The sequence below is a fragment of the Phascolarctos cinereus genome, unplaced genomic scaffold (assembly GCF_003287225.1).
Source record: "Phascolarctos cinereus isolate Bilbo 61053 unplaced genomic scaffold, phaCin_HiC Scaffold_5;HRSCAF=322, whole genome shotgun sequence".
Classification (NCBI taxonomy): domain Eukaryota; kingdom Metazoa; phylum Chordata; class Mammalia; order Diprotodontia; family Phascolarctidae; genus Phascolarctos; species Phascolarctos cinereus.
Genome location: NW_027555958.1, coordinates 284,479,507 through 284,501,166, shown reverse-complemented (window position 1 = coordinate 284,501,166; position 21,660 = coordinate 284,479,507). Strand labels below are relative to the sequence as shown.

The 21,660-nt window shown below is 42.4% G+C and overlaps 1 protein-coding gene across 1 annotated transcript in view; it reads left to right on the top strand.

The window, feature by feature from the left end:
• The window catches only part of SDK2 (sidekick cell adhesion molecule 2), a 453,394-nt gene that overhangs the window by 265,975 nt on the left and 165,759 nt on the right, over positions 1-21,660 (top strand). The window contains exon 4 of the mRNA XM_021002493.2: positions 13,063-13,210. Within this exon, the coding sequence (XP_020858152.1) occupies positions 13,063-13,210 (148 nt within the window). The remainder of the gene's footprint in view (positions 1-13,062; positions 13,211-21,660) is intronic.

Genomic DNA, 21,660 nt, shown 5'->3' with positions numbered 1-21,660 from the left:
TCACAACAACCCTAGTAGGTAGGTCCTATTATTATCCCCATTTTACAGATGAGGAAACTGAGGCTGAGAGGTTAAGTGACTCACCCAGGGTCACCAAGCTAGCAAGTACCCAAGGCAAAATTTGAACTCAGGTCTCTCTGACTCCAAGTCTAACACCATCTCCACTGTGCCGCCTAGATGCCTAGAATGTCCATCCAACCTTTCTACTTTTCCCCCAGAGAGAGGTGTTAAGGATTTCCCTCTCACTTCTTTCCCATTTCTCAAACCCAAGTGACCAGATGCCTGTGCCTGGCAGCCCAGCCTCCAGGAAGTTTCTGTGTTCCGTTATCACCATATTTGTCACCCAGCTGAGTAGAAAGCACACCAGGCCACCATCATGTTAAACTGGCCAGCTGCTGAGGAGGAATGTAGTTTGCAAAGCCCATGACCAGGGAGGCCTTGGAAGGGTGGGGGAGGGGGAAGCCAAAGGCAAGGTGACCCCAGGCTTCTCCCCAAGGGCAGACAGCGTATAACCCTGGAAAGCCACAGCATTAACCTCTCCTCATCTACCACCAGCAGCTCCTCAGTTGTTGACACTTGGGCCCCCAATCCTTGGGCTGCTTTACACTTTAGAAGTTCTCTTTTTCCAGAAGTTGTCATTCTTTTTTAATGAAAGAGCTTGCAGCTACCCTCTCAGTGAAATCTTAAAGTGGAAAGAGCTCTTTGCAGCCTCTTTAGTTGAAAAGCCTGGGGAATTGGGGAGTCCCTAGGAAGCTCATTCCAGGAGCTGAGAAAGCTCTAACAAGCTAATGAATATTTCTGAGTGGCCTGCTTCTTCTGAGGATGATGGTAAGTGAGGTGATAGGACCGAGAAGGGGATGGAAACCTGTTCCCAGGGCTGAGAGACAGCAAGGAGGCCTGGTCCCATTCTCTACTCTTCCCTTATCTCTCAGTTCACTATGTGCTCTCATTTGATACACTCAATTAGCCTAGGGCCTCGGCCAACCCAGCTATGGTTGGAAGATAATCCATCCCAGCCTCTCCTTACTTTCCAGTGATATTGCTTAAGGCTAATTTTTAGTGATTTGGGACATTTAAAGCTCTTTACTTATTTACCATAATTTCAGATCTAACCATGTCACTCCCTACTCAGTAAATTCTATTCCTTCCTGTTGCCTCTAGAACTGAAAATAAACTCCTCTTTTTAGCTTTAAAAGCCCTTCCAACCTTGCTCCGATACAGCTTTCCAGTCTCACCTGACATGACTTCCCAACCTATCTTCCAGGATCCAGCCAAACTGGCCTTCTTTCTGTTCCTCACACATAGCCCTCCATCTCCCATCTCTACCTTTGCATTCACTAGCTGTCCCTCAGGCCTGGAATGCTCTCCCTCCTTCCTTCTGCCCTGTAGATTCTCTCTTCCTTTAAGGTGCAGCTCAAGTACCTACTTCTTGAAGCCTTTCCTAGTCCCCTCAAATGCTACTGCTCTCCTGCCCAAAGTACCTTGCGTTTAGCTGCTTTGCATTTATTTGTGTTTATACTGTATATACTAACAAAGTTGTCTCCCCCATTAGATTGTAAGCTCCTTGTGAGAAGGTATTGTTTCATTTAGTACAATGGCTGGCACATAGCAGGTGTATGATAAATGCTTATTAATTAAAGGGTGAAACATGAGGCCTAGAAGATCCATTGTTGAGAGATGCAAGATCAAAATGGAAGCCCGTATATGAGAGGTGAGGCAGGATGAATGGTGGAAGAAAGGTAATAAATAATATGGGATGGGGCCAAAGACACCTATAGGAGCTAAGAATGCCTTTGGAGCCAAGTGATTAATGTTTAAATGGTTTAATGATGCTTGATTTAAAAATGTTTACTCTTCTATCACACCCTTTCTGCCCCCACTTTTTACCCCCAAATCCTCCCTCATAGAGTTATGAAAAATGTGACCCACAGCCCAGGGGGTGTCCCCTTCCTACAAAGGAGCTTCAGTTCTGGGCTTGGGTGCTCAGTCCTGGGGGAAACCTGCAAATCATCTTCAGCAGAATCCCAGTCACAAAGACCAATAAAGGATTTTTACTTTCCACAAGCTCAGCTCCATTGGAGGTGCCCCAGTCCATCAGATCACTAGATTATATGTTATACAACTCTTGTTACAGGAGCAAATCAGTACATTGACCAAGTCTGACAGTGTATGCTTCATTCTATTCCCGTAGTCTACCTACATCTCTGCTGAGGTGTTTCTAGACAATTCATTTACACTTACAAATGGATGTTTGCACCCTAACCAACTGTGAACAACTTTTTATACTGAACAGGAAGGAACCTGGTCCAACCCCCTCATTTTACAGAGGAAGAAACAGAGCCAGAAAAAGGAATTTGTTTGCTAAAAGTTACAAATCTGGATAGAGCTAGGACTAGAATTAGGTCTCCTAAGTTTTCATCTGATATTTCATGCTACCTCCATCTTTCCTTTCCTGCCCTTTTCCTTCCCTCTTGGGGGCAAGACCAGATGGTGAAAAATGTTTGTAACCTTTTTTTGCATAATACTTTAATTTTCCTACTAGGGATATCCCCTGTCCTTGGAAAATTAATTTGCATTTTAAGGGGCCCAACATAATAGAGAATATTATTTTTCCCTGTGTAGCCTAGAATACCTCACCCTTCAAATGTAGACCCTGTTAAAGCTACCCCAAGTTCTAGGCATGCTTTGAGTCTACATCTATTCAAAACTCAATTTATGAGCCCCCACCAATGTTCTTTTTAGCAGACCAGCTAGGAAACATGTCAGTCCAGGGCAAAAGACATTTGGGATAATAGGAGCACCGTCAATCAACAAGCATTTAGTAAGTACCTACTGTGTGCTAGCCATTGTGCTACACAGTGGTAACTGACTGGCCTCAAACCCATTGGTGAATTAAAGGGATATCGATCCCAAGCATGCCAAGACTTCCCCTGGCAGAATGGGAGGATGAGAATGATTTGTTCCAGCGACCATGAAGGTGGCTTCATCCTGGGATAGTGCCAGTGGTCTTGATTTTTGTCCTGCCACTGTACTTCAATGAGTCTGGAAGAGAGAGTGAGACTGACGGCTTTGTGCCACTCTGCCTCACTTAAATCCAGTTCAAGCATGAGTCAAGACATCACCCCGTGATGTCATTGGTCCTCTTCAAAAGTGAAGAGTGAACAACTGGAATGGGGATACATTTACAAAGAATGTAACAGTCCCACACGCAAGGCACTAACATTCTAACAAGATCATTTGTAGGATCCTAATATAATAGAATCCTGTATCTAAAGCCATAAGAAAACTCAAAGGTCATGTAATCCAACCCTTTTGTTTTGTAGATGGGGAAACTTGAGGGCCAGATAAGCAAAGTAATCAGTCTAGTTGAATAGTAAGTTTCTGGTTATTGAACACTAATGCTTCTGTATGCCTAGTAGAAATGTCTTCATTAGGGTGTTCGTATTTTCCCTATTTCCTTCCAGAGATTTTTTTTTAAGTCTATACACACGTGTTCCAAAGGTTTGCTGATACTTATTCTCTCTAAGTATGTGTATGTTAAGACAGAATTATCCCATAAATATTGGGGTCTGCTGTCTCATAGATTCCCATAACACCTGTGGGAAAAGGAGTATGAGCAGAGAAACCTGTGTGAGAGAGTACATGCTTAGGGAACACATACAGTCAAAGCAATTCATATTCCTAGGTCTTTATACCAGCAGGAGTCCCTGTTTGCCTTCAACACTGGCAATCTCCACTTCCCTACAGAGGTGCTGATGTTATAGCATGCCTTGTGATGTCATCATGCTGTGAGCTGCTACTTTTTTCTGCTGGGATGTTCACTCTCCTGCCCTACTATTTGTTGGCTCTTGACACTGAATTGCTCACTGCTATTTCTCCACTGGAGTCTGCTGGTGCTTTATTTAAGTGCAGCTAATATGAGGCCACTTCCCTGCTGGGAAGGATTCTCAGTTCTTTAAAGCCTATAGCCTCAGGGACTATTTCAGCTTTTTTGTACATCAGACCTCCAGTTGTACCTAGCCAGCTAGCAAAATCCCTTAGGCTAAGGTAATTCTGCCTTTTGAACTCCTTTGCTTGCATCCACTCAGTCACTGGCTGTACTCCCTCTAGTATTCAACTTTGGGTAAGCACTCTTTTTTCAACTCCCATCATGCCCTAACCCTCAGGAGGATACCAAAATGCAATGTCTCTTTCATCCAAATCACTGTTAGGATCCTCATCTGCCGACAGGCAGTTAGATGGTACTATGGATAGAGCATTGGGTCTGGAGTTAGGATGATCTGAGTTCAAATCCAGCCTCAGATACTTAATAGTTGTGGGGCCCTGAGCAACCTCTGAATTCCTCAGTTTCCCCAATTATGAAATAGGAGTAATAAGGGGCCCTGTCTCACTGGTGAGTTGTAAGGATCAAATGAGATAATATCTGTAAAACACTTAGACTAATGCCTGGCATACAGTAGGTGCCTAATAAATGCTTGTTTCCTTCCTTCCTCTTCAAATGGATCAAAATTGTAATTGTTCCATCTGTAATTGTTTGGTGGGTCCTTCTCCGGGCCCACATGGCTGACTTTCCATTGCTCCATCCATTTTTGATGCTCAAGGAATAATTAACAACAATAATTGGACAACAAATGGTTGTATATTCTTTGCAGGAGCCCATCCATTCCCAAGGGCTCTTTTGTAGACTACGTCTGATATCAGTTGCCTTTTCCGCTATTTGATGTATTCCTTGGACACCAAGATTTTGTAGCAGGACACTAACCCCTTACAGGGGGTTCCTGGAATGGAACTCAGGCCTCATATTACTACTTGTTTCTCTATAAGCTTTTATGAGCTAAAGTCATAGCTAGGCCATAGAAATTAGAAAGCTTCAGCTGGTCTCAGTCAAAAGATGTGCTCATTGTGAGTTTTCTCCATTCTCTGGGCTTCCAAAGCATAAATGAATATATAAATGTGACTCTCACCTAAATATCATCAGATGTGGTAAAAACCTTGTGAGGTCATTCTCATAGCATTGTGTGAGCGCCCTCCAAATGGTGCATACTGATTCCTTTATGCCTTCTGCTCAGGCATGTTCAATAGCCTTCCATTTGGGGAAAAAAAAAACAATGGGGTTATAAGTCTCCTTGAAAATGGTAACGTATTGCTCTGGTCTTGATTTCTGCCAAAGCTTGAATAGCTCACTCTTAAATTTTCCATTGTAGTCAGAATAGATCCTTGCATGCAAGCCATACACAGAGAAATACTGCTCTCATCACACCTAGGCAACTGTAGAAAGTTTCTGATTATTGAACCCTGATGCTTCTACATGCCTAGTAGAAATGTCTCCATTAGGGTGTTCATATTTTCCCTATCTCCTTCCAGATATTTTTTAAGTCTATACACACATGTTCCAAAGGTTTGCTGGTACTTATTCTCTCTAAGTAAGGGGAAGGGAATAGGTATATATTGTGTCTACTATGTTCCAGGTGTTTGTGCTAAGTTCTTTACAGTCATTATCTCCTTATAGATCCACACAACAACCCTTGATGAGGTAGGTGCTAGTATTTTCCCCATTTTACAGTTGAGGAAATTCAGACATAGGTTAAGTGACTTACCCAGGGTCACACAGCTAGTAATTGTCTAAGGCTACTTGCTCTATCTACTACTTCCACCTAGCTGCCTGATAAGCAGTACAGATCAGTAGTACTTTCCTTTTGGACACATAAAGCACAAGTCTGACCCTTCCTACTGACAGCTGCTGCCATCTTGGACCAATGTTGTCTATTTTGCACCAGCTTTTGGTAGAACAGGAACCTGGCAAAGAATAAACTTTCACATTTCTGTTATTGTTCATTCTTCGTTTCTCAAAGAGGACCCATGACATCATGAGGGTGATGTCTTGACTTGCAGTGTAGGCACCATACTTAGCACTGTCTCCAAATATGTATTTATCACAGTTCTTTGCACATAATAGACTCATGATAAATGTTTGTTAACCTCTGGGATTTTGTTTCCTCATCTGTGAAATGAGGGCGTTGGATAGGACGGCCTGCCTCTAAGGTCCCTTCTTATTCTTGATCTATTATCCTAAGATCTCATGAATCTGAAGTGAATGAAAGGAGGATGATAGAAGGAAGATTTCCAAACAGATATCTATGGAGCTGGAGGTAAGAAGCCTGAGTAGTTTATCTGCTTGGGAGCCTGGAGTCTTGAGAGTTATATGTGGAATAAAGTCAACAGGTTAGAGGATACCCAAGTCAGGTCAACAAGCTTTTATGCTAGGTGCCAGGCACTGTGCTAAGCACTGAGAATACAAAGGAAGGCAAAAACAGTCAAAGAAGAGAAACTCAGACTCTCTCTGTTTATGTTGGATAATTAGAGTGAACACAGTATAAAGAGGAGACAGTTGGCCACATATTAAGAAGAAGGGACTCATTAGAAAAGACCTTGATGTTGGGAAAGATTGAAGGCAAAAGAAAAAGGGAATGGCAGAAGATGAGATGGATAGATGGTGTCATGGAAACAATGAACATGAAGTTGGACAGACTTTGAGAGAGTGGAGGAGAGAAGGGCCTGGCGTGCTATGGTCCATGGGGTCAGGAAGAGTTGTACATCACTGAACAGCAAAGAAAGATAAAACACCTGTTCCTTCTTTACCGCCACCTCTCCCCCACACACATGCATACATACATACACCTAGAGGTAACTTAAGAATGATTCCAGAGAGACATCCAAAAGCATAAATCCACAGAGTAAAAGCTACACTTTCTAAAATCTGACTAGGGGATTGCGCCTTGGGTGAGATTATGGAAGACAGCTCCACTGATCTTTCAACACATGGCTCTCCTCTTCTAGCTCATGAAAGAGGCAAAATGGCTTCTTGCCCACTGCACTCTCCCAGTCCCAAACCTCCAGGTCCCTGCAGCAGCTGTAGTAGTTTTTAAAACTCAAGCACATCAGGCTCATAACTATGAGAATGGAGAAGATACTCCCTTCCCTAGTCTTTCTGTCTTTACTACACCATGGTAGAGTGCCTCTGACACTTACCACCTGTGTGACCTTGAACAAGTCACAACATCCCTGGGCCTGAGTTTCATCCCATGTCCAATCTTGCCTTGAACTTGGTTTGATATATGAGAGTATTAGACCAAATGACTCCTATGATTCCTTCCAGCTCTGTATCTCACTTCTACTCTCCTGGCCTCAGTTTCTTTATCAATAAAATTACTTCTGATATCTGTTCCAATCCTAAATCTACGATCCTAAATCCACTGGGTGGCCCCACAATCTCCAAGTGACAAATACTCCCAGACTAATCCTCTCCAGGACTTTTCCAAAGAGAAAATGGGCAAAATAAGTGCCATCTCTGCCTCCTACCCAGCATGAATTCTCCCTTCCCAAAAAGAGAATGCAAATCAGAGTCCTAATGAGAAATTAATAAGTCAGCTGTGCTAGCAACTAATGATAATGGCAAAGTCATTTAAAAAAGATTCTTTTACATGTTTTTAATTACAGCAATTAAAGGGAAGTCAATAAAACACCTCCCCCCCCAATCCCCTCTTTCCTTTTCCCACTCAACTTCTTTTTCCTTTTTTTTTTAAGTTATTATAAATTTGCAGCACATGGAAATGGGGAGAGATGACTGAGATGAGATGCCTGGGAGCTGACCCAGAAGTCATCTTCCTCACCCCGCTAGTCAAGATCGTCCTGTCACCCTGTCATCAGCTCAGGATTACTCTGGATCCTGCCAAAGCCACTCTCATCCTTTAAATGAGTCCCAAGGCACCCTCCGCACCACTCAGACATCCTAGCACACTATGTCTTCAGTACAGATGTCAACCCTTCTAGCCTGGGAGCTGGACACGGCCACCAATCCCTGCTGAGCAGAGCTAGCTCTCTGGGATATGATCCTCCTCTTCCCATTCCCTACCCCCTTCTCCTCTGCCAAAAAATAAGTGCTTCAAATGTGGCCTTGGCTTATAGTTATCAACAATGATGATAGCTTATACTTATATAATACTTATAAGTGACAAAAGGTTTGGCGGTTTGCTAGTGTCTAAATAGTCAACAAACATTTACTAAGCACTTGATATGTGCCAGGCACCATGTTAAACTCTGGGGATACAAAGAAAGGCAAAAACAGTCCCTTTTGTTCAGTCATTTCCAACGTTTTGTGACCCCATTTGGAGTTTTTATTTTCTTTTTTTCTTTAGTACTTCATTTTTTCCAATTACATGTAAAGACAATTTTTAACATTCATTTTTTACAAAATTTTGAGCTCTAAATTTTTCTCCCTAACTCCCCTCCCTTCTTCCTAAAATGGTAAGCAATTTGATATATATGCAATCATGTAGAACATATTTCCATATTAGTCATAGTTGTGAAAGAAGAAACAGACCCAAGGGAAAAAAACACAAAAAATAAAGAAAGTGAAAATAGTATGCTTTGATCTGCATTCAGAGTCCATCAGTTCTTTCTCTGGATGTGAATAGCATTTTCCATCATGAATCCTCTGTAATTTTCTTGGATCACTGTATTGCTGAAAAGAGCTAAGTGATTCATAGTTGATCATCACATAATGTTGCTGTTACTGTATATAATATTCTCCTGGTTCTTCTTATTTCACTTTGCATCAGTCCATGTAAGACTTTCCAGGTGTTTCTGATATTTGCCTGCTCATCATTTCTTATAGCATAGTAGTATTCCATTACATTCACATACCACAAATTGTTCAGCCATTCCCCAATTGATGGGCATCCCCTCAATTTCCAATTTTTTGCCCCCACAGAAAGAGTTGCTATAAATATTTTTGTACATGTGGGTCCTTTTCCCCTTTTTTATGATCTCTTTGGGATACAGACCTAATAGTGGTATTGCTGGATCAAAGGGTATGCACAGTTTGATTGCCCTTTGGACATAGTTCCAAATTACTCTCCAGAGTGGTTGGATCAGTTCACAACTCCACCAACAATGCATTAGTGTCCCAATTTTCCCACATCCTCTCCAACATTTGTCATTTTCCTTTTCTGTTATATTAGTCAATATGATAGGTATGAGGTGATACCTCAAGGTTGTTTTAATTTGCATTTCTCTAACCAATGGTGAATTACAGAATTTCTTTATATGACTATAGATAGCTTTGATTTCTTCATCTGAAAACTGTTCATATCCTTTGACCACTTATCAGTTGGGGAATGTTTTATATTTTCTATATTTGAGTCCATTCTCTATATATTTGAGAAATGAGGCCTTTATCAGAGACACTTTCTGTAAAGATCGTCTCCCAGCTTTCTGTTTTCCTTCTAATCTTGATTGCATTAGTTTTGTTTGTAAACTTTTTCATTTAATATAATCACAATTATCTGTTTTACATTTCACAATGTATGGGGGCAGCTAGGTGGCACAGGGGATATAGCACCAGTCCTGAAGTCAAGAGGAACTGAGTTCAAACCTGATCTCAGACCAGACACTTGATACTTACTAGCTGTGTGACCCTTGGCAAGTCACTTAACCCCAGTTGCCTTGCAAAAAAAAAAAAAAAAGGCAAAACATTTCACAATGCTCTCTATCTCTTGTTTAGTCATAAATTCTTCCCTCCTCCATAGATCTGATAGGTAGACTATTCCATACTCTTCTAATTTGCTTATGTTATCACCATTTACGTCTGAATCATATATCCATCTTGACCTTATCTTGGTATGTGGTATGAGATGTTGGTCTATACCTAGTTTGTACCCTATTGTTTTCCAGTTTTCCCAACAGTTTTTGTCAAATAGTGAGTTCTTATCCCAGACGCTAGGGTCTTTGGGTTTATCAAACACTACATTACTCTGGTCACTTACTACTGCATCTTGTGTACCTAATCTATTCCACTGATCCACCTATTTGGGGTTTTCTTGGCAAAGATACTAGAGTGGTTTGCCATTTTCTTCTCCAGCTTATTTTACAGATGAGGAAACTGAGGCAAACAGGGTTGAGGAACTTGTCCAGGGTCACATAGCTACTAAGTGATTGAGGGCAGAACACAAGTCCTGATTCCAAGCCCAGCACTCTGTGCACTATGGTGCCACCTAACTGCCCTGTTCCCTACCCTTAAGGAGCTGAGAGTCTAATGGGGAGAAAACATGCAAATAACAATACACAAACAAGATAGATACAGGATAAATTAAAGGTAATCATGGAGGAAAGGCACTAGCATCAATAATAATAATAATGATAATGATAGTTAATATTTATATGGCAGTTAGGTGGCTCAGTGGATAGAGCTCTGATCCTGGAGTCAGGAAGACCTGAGTTCAAATCCGGCTTCAGACATTTACTAGCTGTGGGACCTTGGGCAAGTCATTTAACCTCTGTTTACCTTAATCCACTGGAGAAGGAAATGGCAAACCACTCCAATATCTTTGCCAAGAAAACCCCATGGACAGTATGGTCCACAAGGTCATGAAGTCAGACACAAGTGAATGGCAACAAAAACATTTATATAGCACTTTTAGATTGTAAAGTGCTTTACAAATATTATTTTATTTCACATTTTATTTATTTCATAACAATCCTGGGAGGTGTGTGCTATTATTATCCTCATTTTGCAGAAGAAGAAACTGAGGCAGGCTGAGGTTAAGTGATTTGTCCAGAGTCACATAGCTAATAAGTGTCTGAGGCCAGATTTGAACTAAGGTCTTTCTGACTCCAGGTCCAACACTCTATATACTATATCACCTAGCTGTCCCATTAAGGGGGAACAGGAAAGCCTTCTTATAGAAGGTGAGATTTTAGCTGAGGAAGCCTCAGCTTACAGGAAGCCAGGAGGCACAGTCAAGGAGGGTTAGTTCACTGTTAGAGATTTTTCATATAAGGAGTTTTCTCTCTTTAAAATGCAAGAAGCCATAACTGCCTAGAGGCAACCTAGTATGTAGATAAATGTGCTAGTCTTGGAGTCAGTTAGACCTGGGTTGAAATCCTGCCTCTGACAGAATTGGTAGTGGTATGACCCTCGGCAAATCACTTAACCTTTGCATGCCCCAGACAACTCCATAGGACTCACTTACCAGAATCAGGGGTTATTACCTTATGTCCATGAAATTGCTCTTTTAATGTTTTGATAACTTTTTCAATATAATTGGTTTCCTGTGAAATAATATATATTTTATTTTATGGATTTTAAAAACATTCTTCTGAGAAGGGGTCCAGAAGCTTCACCAGGCTGCTCAAGAAGCCCATAATATATTTTTTTTAAATCCTATACTAAATCATTATAGGTAGCTGCAATCTGATCTTCTTGGTGGAGCTAAGTTCTCATTGATTAAATCCCAGGTCCTCTGAGCATCTCTAGAGTCTAAGGCAGAATAACTGCCTATCAGTCATTTGGCCATTACTGTGAATGAGTAAATCCTTGGTGGTTCTCATGTATTACACAGAGGATCCAAGATCAGGTCTTCCTGGTGGGTTTTCCTTGCCACGGAGAAGAGTGGGAACATTTGGAGGGACATAGGGAAGCTGGCAAGATCAAGCCAAGATTTGACATCTTTCTGAAAGAGGATGAGAATACAATGTCCTTCATGGATCACAGGGAGCAAGTGAGGGAAGATGAAGGAGGTGCCAGAGGCACATCTTTTTTTTTTTTCTGCTCTTTATGAAACACTCATCCCAGTTTGACATATTATAAAGAAAATCTTATCCTGGAAGTGACTGGCTGCAAGTCAGGAGGAAAGAGGGAGCAGGGAAAGAGGCATAGGTGTGTTGGGATTTTGCCCAGGTACCTCATTTCTGCACTGAAGTGTCTCTTAGGTGCTAACCCACCTCCCCTTCCAGATTGTTCAGTTACGTCTAACTCTTCATGACCCTATGGACTTTTCTTGGCAAAAATACTAAAGTGGTTTTCTATTTCTTTCTCTAGTATGTCCCCATTTTACAGATGAGGAACTGAGGCAAATAAGGGTTAAGTGACTTGCCCAGGGTCACACAATAAGTGTCTAAGGACAGATTTTAACTCAGGTCTTTCTGACTCCAGGCCCAGTACTCTATCCACTGTGCCACCTAACTGCCTTCTTCTCCCATCTCCCTACTTTTTCTAGGGACTGAAGGGACTTCATTTCCCAATTCTTCCCCCTTAAAAAAAAAAAAGTCCTCCCAGGTTCATCTAGGGCCTGCACTGCTGCAAGGCTCTGTTTGTCTTCTGCCTTCTGGAAGAGGAGCAGAGGCAGGTCCCCCAGATGTCTCCCCACAGAATGTCCCCAGTGGGGCAGCCAACCTGAGAAGTATCACACCTTCCTCATTTGCACCTCCATTTCCATCTTGGCATTCAACTCATCACTTCAAGGACAAGTGTTTTTCCTCAACAAAGTACCGAATCAGTAAGGGTGCTTTGTTCATGTCTCTTTCCCTATCCCCATCTCTAGATGGTTGATAATACAGTTCCTAGCTGAGTGTCACTGACCTATCCTAGTCTCAGTTTTCTCATTTGTAAAACTAGGGTTATCTATCTCCTAAGGTTGTTGTTAAGAATCATAAGACATTATATATGGACAGTGCTTTGTAAACCTTTAAGCACTGTGTAAATGTCAGTTAATATTATTGTGGTCTAGGAAGGGGAGCATTTTCCTATCTACTTTCTGAAGGACAGCGAGTCATGGTAGCAAAGAGGAGAATTTCTCTCTCCTTAGAGGCAAGCCAAGAGTATGGAATCCCTTCCAATAATACCTGAATGTGTAGCTCTAGCACGAATGCTAAGCCTCACTAAACCTGATCCTATCTCTCCCTGCCCTCCGCCCTTTCCTACTGTCCAGGCAGCAGCACCTGATTCCAGTTAGCGTTGAGTACTGGACACAAAAGTACTGGGAAGGGATAAGCCAGGACTACAAGGAATAGTACTACCCAACTTCCTAATTGCTTTCCCCTTCCCATTATTCTATTTTCTATTTGCCTATCATCTTTCATTCTGTATCATGTTATCTGTCCATTATCCTTTCTTCTCTCCCCATCTCTATCGCAGGACCCAGACTCTTCTTGGGGCTGGCCCATTCTACTACAATCCCCAATCCCTTTTCACAGACTCTCCCCTCCTCCTCTTTCCTCCTGCAGATATGGGAAGTTTTGAAGAGGGTGAGAAGCACCAGAGTGTCTCCCATGGAGAGGCAGCTGTCATCAAAGCCCCTCGAATCTCCAGCTTCCCCCAACCACAGGTCACCTGGTTCCGGGATGGCCGGAAGATTCCACCCAGCAGCAGAATGTGAGTACAGTTGTCCTCATGGGGCAGGTCAAGTTGGGTAGAGTCATTCACACCAAGTTATGATCAGACATAGACCAGACATCTGGAAGAAACAATAGAGCAGCCCTCTCAAGGGAGTTGGTTTTTTTTTCAGTCATTGACTTTAGGAGGAGAGGGGAACACATCTTGTGTTATTGGTGAAAGGGTTTTGGAGAGGTCAAAGAGAGAAGTTATTGAGAGAAATGAGCTGCCCTGGAATGAGAGCTGCAAAAGAGAGACTGCATTTTACCCAATGTGGAGAATTTCAGGGACTGAGGGGAGAGGAGAAGAGAGAGAGAGACAAAGACAGAAAGAGAAAAGGAGGAGGCAGGAGAGAGAGAGAGAGAGAGAGAGAGAGAGAGAGAGAGAGAGAGAGAGAGAGAGAGAGAGAGAGAATGAGAAAGGGAGACAGAGATAGAGTCACATAGAGTCAGAGACACAGAGGTCTCCCCAAACCAGTCTTTCATTCATTCTTTCATTCAGCAGCATTTATAAATCACAGATATCAAACTGGCTAGGGCCAACCACTATGAAAAGCCCTGGGAATACAAATACAAAAGCAAAAAACAAAAACAGTCCCTGCCCTCAAGGAGCTTGTGTTCTAATTGATGGAGAAAAGACATATGTAGGAGTGGTAGTGTTTTGGTTTGGGAAGTCACTGGGTTGGTGTGAAGAGCCAGAGGAGAAGGCAGGTCTTTTCTAGTAGCTATGGCAGTATTGATTTGAGTGGGGGTCTGAAGCTGGAAAGAGTGGGCTTAAGTAGTACTTACACGGGTGCAAAAAATTGCAAAAAAAAAAAAATGAAAACTGATCTGGAATATGAAGCATGGCTCATGGCTGAGGTTACCCAGAAGTCCATGTGACAACAATCACCAATCAGGGAAGAAAGTAAGCATCTATATAGCACCTACTATGTGTCAGGCACTGTGCTAAACATTTTTGCAAATATTATCTCATTTGATCCTCACAACAAACCTGCAGCATAGGTGCAGTTATGATCCTCACTTTACAGTTAAGGAAACTGAGACAGAAGTGGGTTTGGTTTTTTTAGGTTACTTGCCCAAGGTCACACAGCTAGTAATTGTCTGAGGTCAGATCTGAACTCAGATCTTCCTGACTCCGGGCCTAGCATTTTATCCACGTGCCACCAGCTGCCTCTGGGATCTGATGGGTCCCCAGGTTCCATAACTGAGGCATTTTAGTCCCCCAATAAGGTGCAATGACAAGGTTCAGTGGTACAGAAGGTACATTGCCTTGAATAGGAAAGAAATGGCTTGTATGGAATGGAAATGAGTTTGGAGGAGCTCTGAGTACCAGAGCAAAAAGGGCTAAGCCCCCCAGGAGGGTAGGAGAGCAGAGCTCAAGAAGTTTCAGTTCTCTCGGGGAGAAGCAACACATACATAAGAAATAAAGTACAAAATTATTTCCTTGAGGAGGGTCCTTCAGTTGGTCAATATGCATTTATTAAGCACCTGTTGTGTTCCAAGACTGTGCTAAGCACTAGAAATAACCCCCAAAAAGACAAAAGACAGTCCTTGCCCTCAAGGAGCTTACAGTCTAATGGGAGAGACAGCATGTGTGCACCCTGTACCAAAGTGGTGGCAATATCAAAGGAGAGAAGGGGTTGTTTTCAAGAGATGTTGGAAAGGTGAAATCAACAGGCCTTAGCAACAAATTAGCTACAGAGGGGTGGAAGTAAGATATAATGAGGAGTGAAAGATGGCACCTAGGTTGTGAGCCTGGAGGACTGGGGGGATGATGGCGCTCTCATCTGTAATAGGAAAATCTGGAAAGGAGGTAGGTTTGGGAGGAAACATAATGAGTTCCGTTTTAGGCATTTTGATGTCTACTGGACATCCAGTTCAAGATATCTGAAAGGCATTTGGAGATGTGAGACTGGAAGTCAGCAAAGTTTTTAGAGCTAGAATTTGAGATCCATCACCATAGAGATGATAATTAAATCCATGGAATCCACTACCAAATGAAATGGCACAGAGGGAGAAGAGAAGAGGGCCCAAGAAGAGCCCTGTGGGATACCAACAGTTAATGGGCATGACCTAGATGAAGATCCAACAAAGGAGACTGAGAAGGAGGAGTGAGATAGGTAGGAAGAGAAGCAGGAGGAAGGGGTATACTGAAAACCTAGAGAGAAGCATCAAGAAGAAGAGAGTGATCAGTAGTCAGATGCTGCAGAGGTTAAGAAGCTTGAGGATTTCTCAAAGACATTGGATTTGGCAATCGAGAGATTACTGGTAACCTAAAGAGAGCAGTTTCAATGGAATGATGATGTAGGAAGTTGTGTTGTAAGGGGTTAAGAAGAGAGTGAGAGGAGAAAAAAAATGGAGGCACCTATTGTAGATGGCCTTCTCAAGGTGTTTAGCCATGAAAGGCAAGAAAGATGTGGGACAATAGTAGAGATGGAAGAATCAATTGAGAGTTTTTTGAGAATGGGGGAGACATGGCTATATTTACAGGCAGGATGGAAGGAGCCAGTAGATAGAGAATGAATGAGGAAAAGATAGAGTGGAGATAATAGAGGGGGAAGTATGCTGGAAGAGATGGGATGGAATAGGATTGATTGTGCCGGTAGAAGGGTTGGCCTTAGCAAGAAGTAGAGCCATCTCATCATGTGAGACAAGGATGAAGGAGGAGATAGTGACAAAGGGCATCTGGGTACTAGGAGATAAGAAGGAGGGGAGAAGAGAACTCTCAGCAAATGGCCTCAAGTTTAGGAGCTGGGAAATGAGTGAGTGAAAGTGCAGCCCATGCTGGAAAAGCAATGGGGGGTATGGTAGGCTTCCTGTAGGAACGGCACTTGGACTGAGATTTGAAGGAAGTTAGGGATTCTATGAGGTAGAGGTGAGGAGGGGGATTCTTTCCAGGCATGGGGCTGGGGAAGTGGGGGGGACAGCCTGTCAAAGTCATGGAAATAGGAGATTGAATATTGTGTACAGAGAACAAGTTACCCAGTTTGCCTGGAACACAGAGTGTGTGAAGGAGAGTAGGGTACAATAAACCTGGAAAATAGATGGATCCAGATTGTAAAGGGCTTTAAAAGCCAAAGAGAAAAGTGTATATGTTATCCTACAGGCAAAAGGAAACTGAATGGGTGAGTACCATGGTCAGGCCTGTCTGTGCTTTAGGAATATCAGTTTAGCGGCTGGGCGGAAAAAGGATTGAAGTGGAGAGAGACTGGGGGCAGGGGGACTAATTAGGATATTCTTGCACTAGTCCAGGTGAGAGGTGATGGCGGCCTGAACTGAGGTGGTGGCTGTGCTGAGTGGAGGAAAGGGGAAGGATGGATGTAAGAAATGTTATGAAAGCAATATCTCCGTGGACTGGAGTTGTTACTGTGGATATGCTAGTCAAGGCTGCTGAATCTGAGAGGTCCTGGACAGCTCCCCTGGGGAAAGATGAAGAGACCCTGCTAGGCCAAGAGAAGGGAACCCCGCAGCAAAGGTATACATGTGGGAGAGAAGGGGAGTTGAGCTTGGATGTGTGCATTTGTGGCTTGCACTCATGTATGTGTTGGCGCATGTGTGTTTTGGCCGTGTGAGGGGAGGTGTGGCAGGGAGGAACCAGGACTGGCTTTGGTTGGTAGGCTAAATAAATACACAGGCCCTTTCAGCTCAAACAAGGACCCTCTGTGCACTCCCTAGGTTGGGTTTGGCAATTTGACTCTTGGGTAACTGAGCACTGGAAACAACACCCAACACCTCTGAAAAAGGCTGTGAGCAAAAGAATTACTTCATCTGCCAATCTAGGAACCTCCCTGAAACCTTCCCTCTCAGCCTGGGTGGTGTTATAGCATCTCTAAGTTGGAAGATACCTTAGAGGTCATCATATTCAACTTATACCCTATCATGTTAGAATATAAACTTATTTGTAAAAATCTTACAGAGAAGGATGTTGGAAGATTATAAGCAGCAATATCTCAGAAAGCAGAGAGAAGCAGTGGGAGATAAAAGCAGCTTAAAGAAAGCTTTGTGAGAGATCCAGCTAAGCAAAGTCATCCCAGGGGCATTTAGGGATGAACATGGAAGGAGGACAGCAAATGGAAGAAAAATCGAAAAGATTTGCAAAACTCTTTATAACAAACTACTTTCTCCATCAAAGACAGTGATACCACCACACTTGGATCCAAATATCAGAGTTCTCAATGTGCTTTTAAAGAAGGTAGAAATGACCCTAAAGAGAAAGACAGGAAAAGCAGCCAGTGAGGGCCAATTCTAGATAGAGATGATCCATCCCCAAAGCAAAACAATTGCAAGGTTACTAATATACAAAGTATCTGAGGAAGAGGAAGATACCAAAGGCATGGAGAAAAAAAATCTCAGATCTTATTAATACCAAAAAAGGCAACAAAATAAAAATCAACAACTTCTGCCCCATATGCCTACTCCCCCACCTATATAAAATCTTTATGAATTATCAATATACAAATCAAAGTCTTCCTCAGTAAGGGTATTAGTAGGGAACAGGTAGGCTTTTGGAAGTGATACTCAACAATGAATCACATCTTTGCTATTTCACAATTAAGTGAAAGGCTCAAAGCATATAAGCTCCCCTCTTGCTTATTGTTTGTTGATGGCAAAAAAGCATTTGATTGATGATTTACAGTATTGTTTACAAGGTATCTCCCATCCATACATCAAGCTCATTCAAGATTCCTTGGAAGATATAACAGAGATAACCTTGTTCAATGACCCTCTGAGCATAGTCATTACATGAGGCATTAAACAGGGAGATGAAAGTTCACCAAACACATTTGCCACTGTGATGAAGGAGATACATCACCGAGTCCAAGTTACATAGGGATTCCCTGTGGATGATAAAAACCCTCCAGGTCCTCCTGTCTGTGGCTGATACTGCGCTGACTGTATCAAGGCTTGGAACACTGAAAGGCCTCCTGGAAGATATCTGTAATCGCTCAAAGGATTCTGGCTTGGCCATCTACACAGCCACAGACCAAGTACATAAAGCATATCATACTGCCCAGATTCCAAAATGCATTTGGATAGACACCCTATAAAGCTTTCCAACAGTATGTACATCTGGAACAAACAGCAGAGATGGACAATGAACTGGGCCTACAGCTGAATAGGAACAGAGCAGGCTCGGTTACAATTGGGAAATTGCAGTGTTCCTTTATTGACTCCACACACCCCGTGACAGCAAAGGCCCACCTTTTTAATACCCACATTTTACCAGTGTTACTATAAGGGAATGAGATGTGGAAAACAACTGCCTCTGGAGAATTAAAACAGAAAGTGGAATTTATTAAATAAGGAATGATGGATTTTCTTTCACAATATGACTCATATGGAAATATGTTTTGCATGACTGCACATGTATAACTAATAACAAATTGCTTGCCTTCTCAATGAGGGGGGAAGGAGGAAGAAATTTAGAACTCAACATTTTTTAAAAGAAAGGTAAAAATTGTTTTTACATGTAATTGGAAAAAAAAGAAAATATTCTTTTAAAAAAAGAAGAAATGATATAGTCAGACCTGCACTTTTGGAAAATCTCTTTTGTTGCCATTACGGGGGCAGCTGGGTGGTACAGTGGATAGAGCACCAGGTGGGGAATCAGGAAGATTCTTCTTCCTGAGTTCAAATCCGGCCTGAGACACTTACCAATTCACTTAACCCTATTTGCCTCAGTTTCTATGTCTGTAAAATGAGCTGGAGAAGGAAATGGCAAGCCACTCCAGTATTTTTGCCAAGAAGACTCCAAATGGGGTCACAAAGAGTTGGACACAACTGAAACGACTCAACAGCAACAAATGGGAGATGGACCATAACGGAGAGAGATGTATGTTAAGTCAACCAAATAAGAGGCTGTTGTAATAATCCAGGCAAGAAGTCATAGGAGAATGAATTAATGTGGTAGTCGTGTGAGTGGTGATGAGGTGATGCCATGGAGATAGAAAGGGTATGATTTGGTGATTGGTTGGATATGTGAGGGGGTGAGAGTGAGGAATCAGAGAAGAGACCTAGCTTGTGAATCTGGGTGACTGGAAGAATGGTAGTACCCTCAATAGCAATAAGGAAGTTCTGGAGAGGGGTGAGATTTGGAGCAAAGGCAATAGATTCTATCTTGGACATCTTGAGTCTGAGATACCTACAAGGCATTCATTTTGAAATGCCAATAGGCAGTTTGTAATACATACCTGCAGCTAAGGAGAAAGGCTCAGTTATGATGTACTTACAAATATATGGAACTGAATCTAGTCATTCTATCCATACTATTCGTGGTAATGATAACTTACATCCCCATAGCGTTGTATGCTTACAGTGTATTTCATAAACGTTATTTCATCTGATCCTGGTTTCATCATCCAGAGCCTTGTGAGGCAGGCAGTGAAAGGAAATGCTGGATTCTAAGTTGAAGGATACTGGTTCAATTTCCAGTTCTGCCTGTGTGGCTTTTGGCAAGACCTTTCACATCTCTGACCCTCAGTTTCTTCATCTATAAAATGATGGAAGGTTGATCAGATGAGCCTAAGCTCTAAATCTGTGGTCCCGTGATTGTTATTACCATTTTACACATGAGAAAACTGAAGCCCATAGGGGTGAATTGCCTTGTCCAAGGTCACAGTGGTGGACTCAGGACTCAGGACTCAAACCTTCTAACTACAGAACTGTTGTTTTCCACATCGCCCAAACCTGCTAGTGCACAGTTAGCATGGGTGTTAATTCTGTTCTCCTATACCACTGTCTAACTTTACAAAGCTGAGACAGAGTTTCTAAAAACCATCTTACAATGCTACTCTGCAATAGGTAGTTTAGCCTCTGTAAATAAGAAACACCACAATTCCATCATCTGTACATTCCCTACATCCTCATTCCCATCGTCTCACTCTCATTTACCAAACCCCTCTCAGATTTTTCTAATTCAAAACACTATCCTGCCCCATGATCCTGGCATACACACAGACACTCTTTCCCCCTCTTCCCGCCTCCATCTTCCATGCTAAATATGTGAGAGAAAACCATTCCAACAGTTTTATCTTAACAATTACAGCAGATTAATATTCATAGCTGAGTAGACAGGACCCCTGGAAGCAAATTCTCTGGCATCTGTATGCAGGGGATACATATCCAATGAGTGCTATCAGCCATAGAGAGCTGGAGGGGAGGAGGGAGGAGGGGTTTAGAAAGAGTTCTATCTATGGGCTACACCACTGCTGGGGTCTAAACAGTGATTAGTAACACCTTATCCATCCCCTGGCTGTGTGTTGCGGGAAAGGAGGCAAGAGGAGTAACAATAGGAAGAATGTACAGGCCATTGGGGAGCTTTCAATCTGACTTACTCAGTTCTCTAATTAAATTATCAAGTGTCCCCAGGCATGGAACACCATGAGCCCAGAAGAAGGGTATCATCATGGAGTAGAGGATTGGAAGGTGGGAACTTGGCCATTCAGAACTAACCCAGCAGGATAGTATGATGGAGTTGGTTACAAAAGAAGTCTGGAGGGATCTTGTCTGTGGAATCCGGCCCAGGGTCAGGAAGGAAAGAAACGTTCTTTAAATATCTATTACATGCCAGGCACTGGGATAAGGCTTTACCTCATTTGATCCTCTCAACAACTAGAGGAGGTAGATACAACCATTATCCTCATTTTATAGTTGGGGAAACTGAGTCAGGCAGAGTAAAATGACTTGCCTAGGGTTACACAGCTGGTAGTAAGTGTCTGAGTCCAGATCTGACCTCAGGTCTTGCTGACCCTCCCCGGCGCTCTATCCACTGAGCTACTTAGCCAACTCTCAAATCCCTGAGGCATAGTCTCTGCATATCCCCTAGAAATTTCTATGCTTAGAACTCTAGCCATTTTATTCCAAAGCTTTGATCCCTGGGGTTAAATTGTCTGGAAACTCACCTCAAAGCTTGGGTACATTTTGGAGAGGAAAGCATAGGAGCAAATTAAATGATCTTCAGTCAAGTGCTAGTTATGTTTTCCCTTGGGATGCTCACACGGATGTAAGGCAGCTAGAGGGGCCAGCGGGCAGAACAAAGAATTCAGACTCAGGAAAAGTGGTGCAGTGATTAGAGCAAGGACTATGAAATCAAGAAGACCTGAGTGCAAATCCTGTCTCCCAGGGTCCCTAGACAAATCAACCTCTCTCAGCTTTAGTTCTCACGTTTATAAATGAGATTAATAATAACATCTACCTTACAAGGCTGTTGTAATGATCAAATGAGATAATGTATCATAAAAGCACTTTGTAAATCTTAAAGGGCTATACAAATGTTAACTCTTCTTATCTTCTCTTCAGCCATCAACGGAGATCACAAGGGAAAATGGAATCTTTCTAGTAAGGGAGAAATCATCTGAGTGTGAAGTAAGCTTTCCTGGGCTTCTCAGCCTTCTTGCTTCTGGGAGCTCTAAGATTTTCAGAGCAGATGTATGGGACATCGGAATTCTT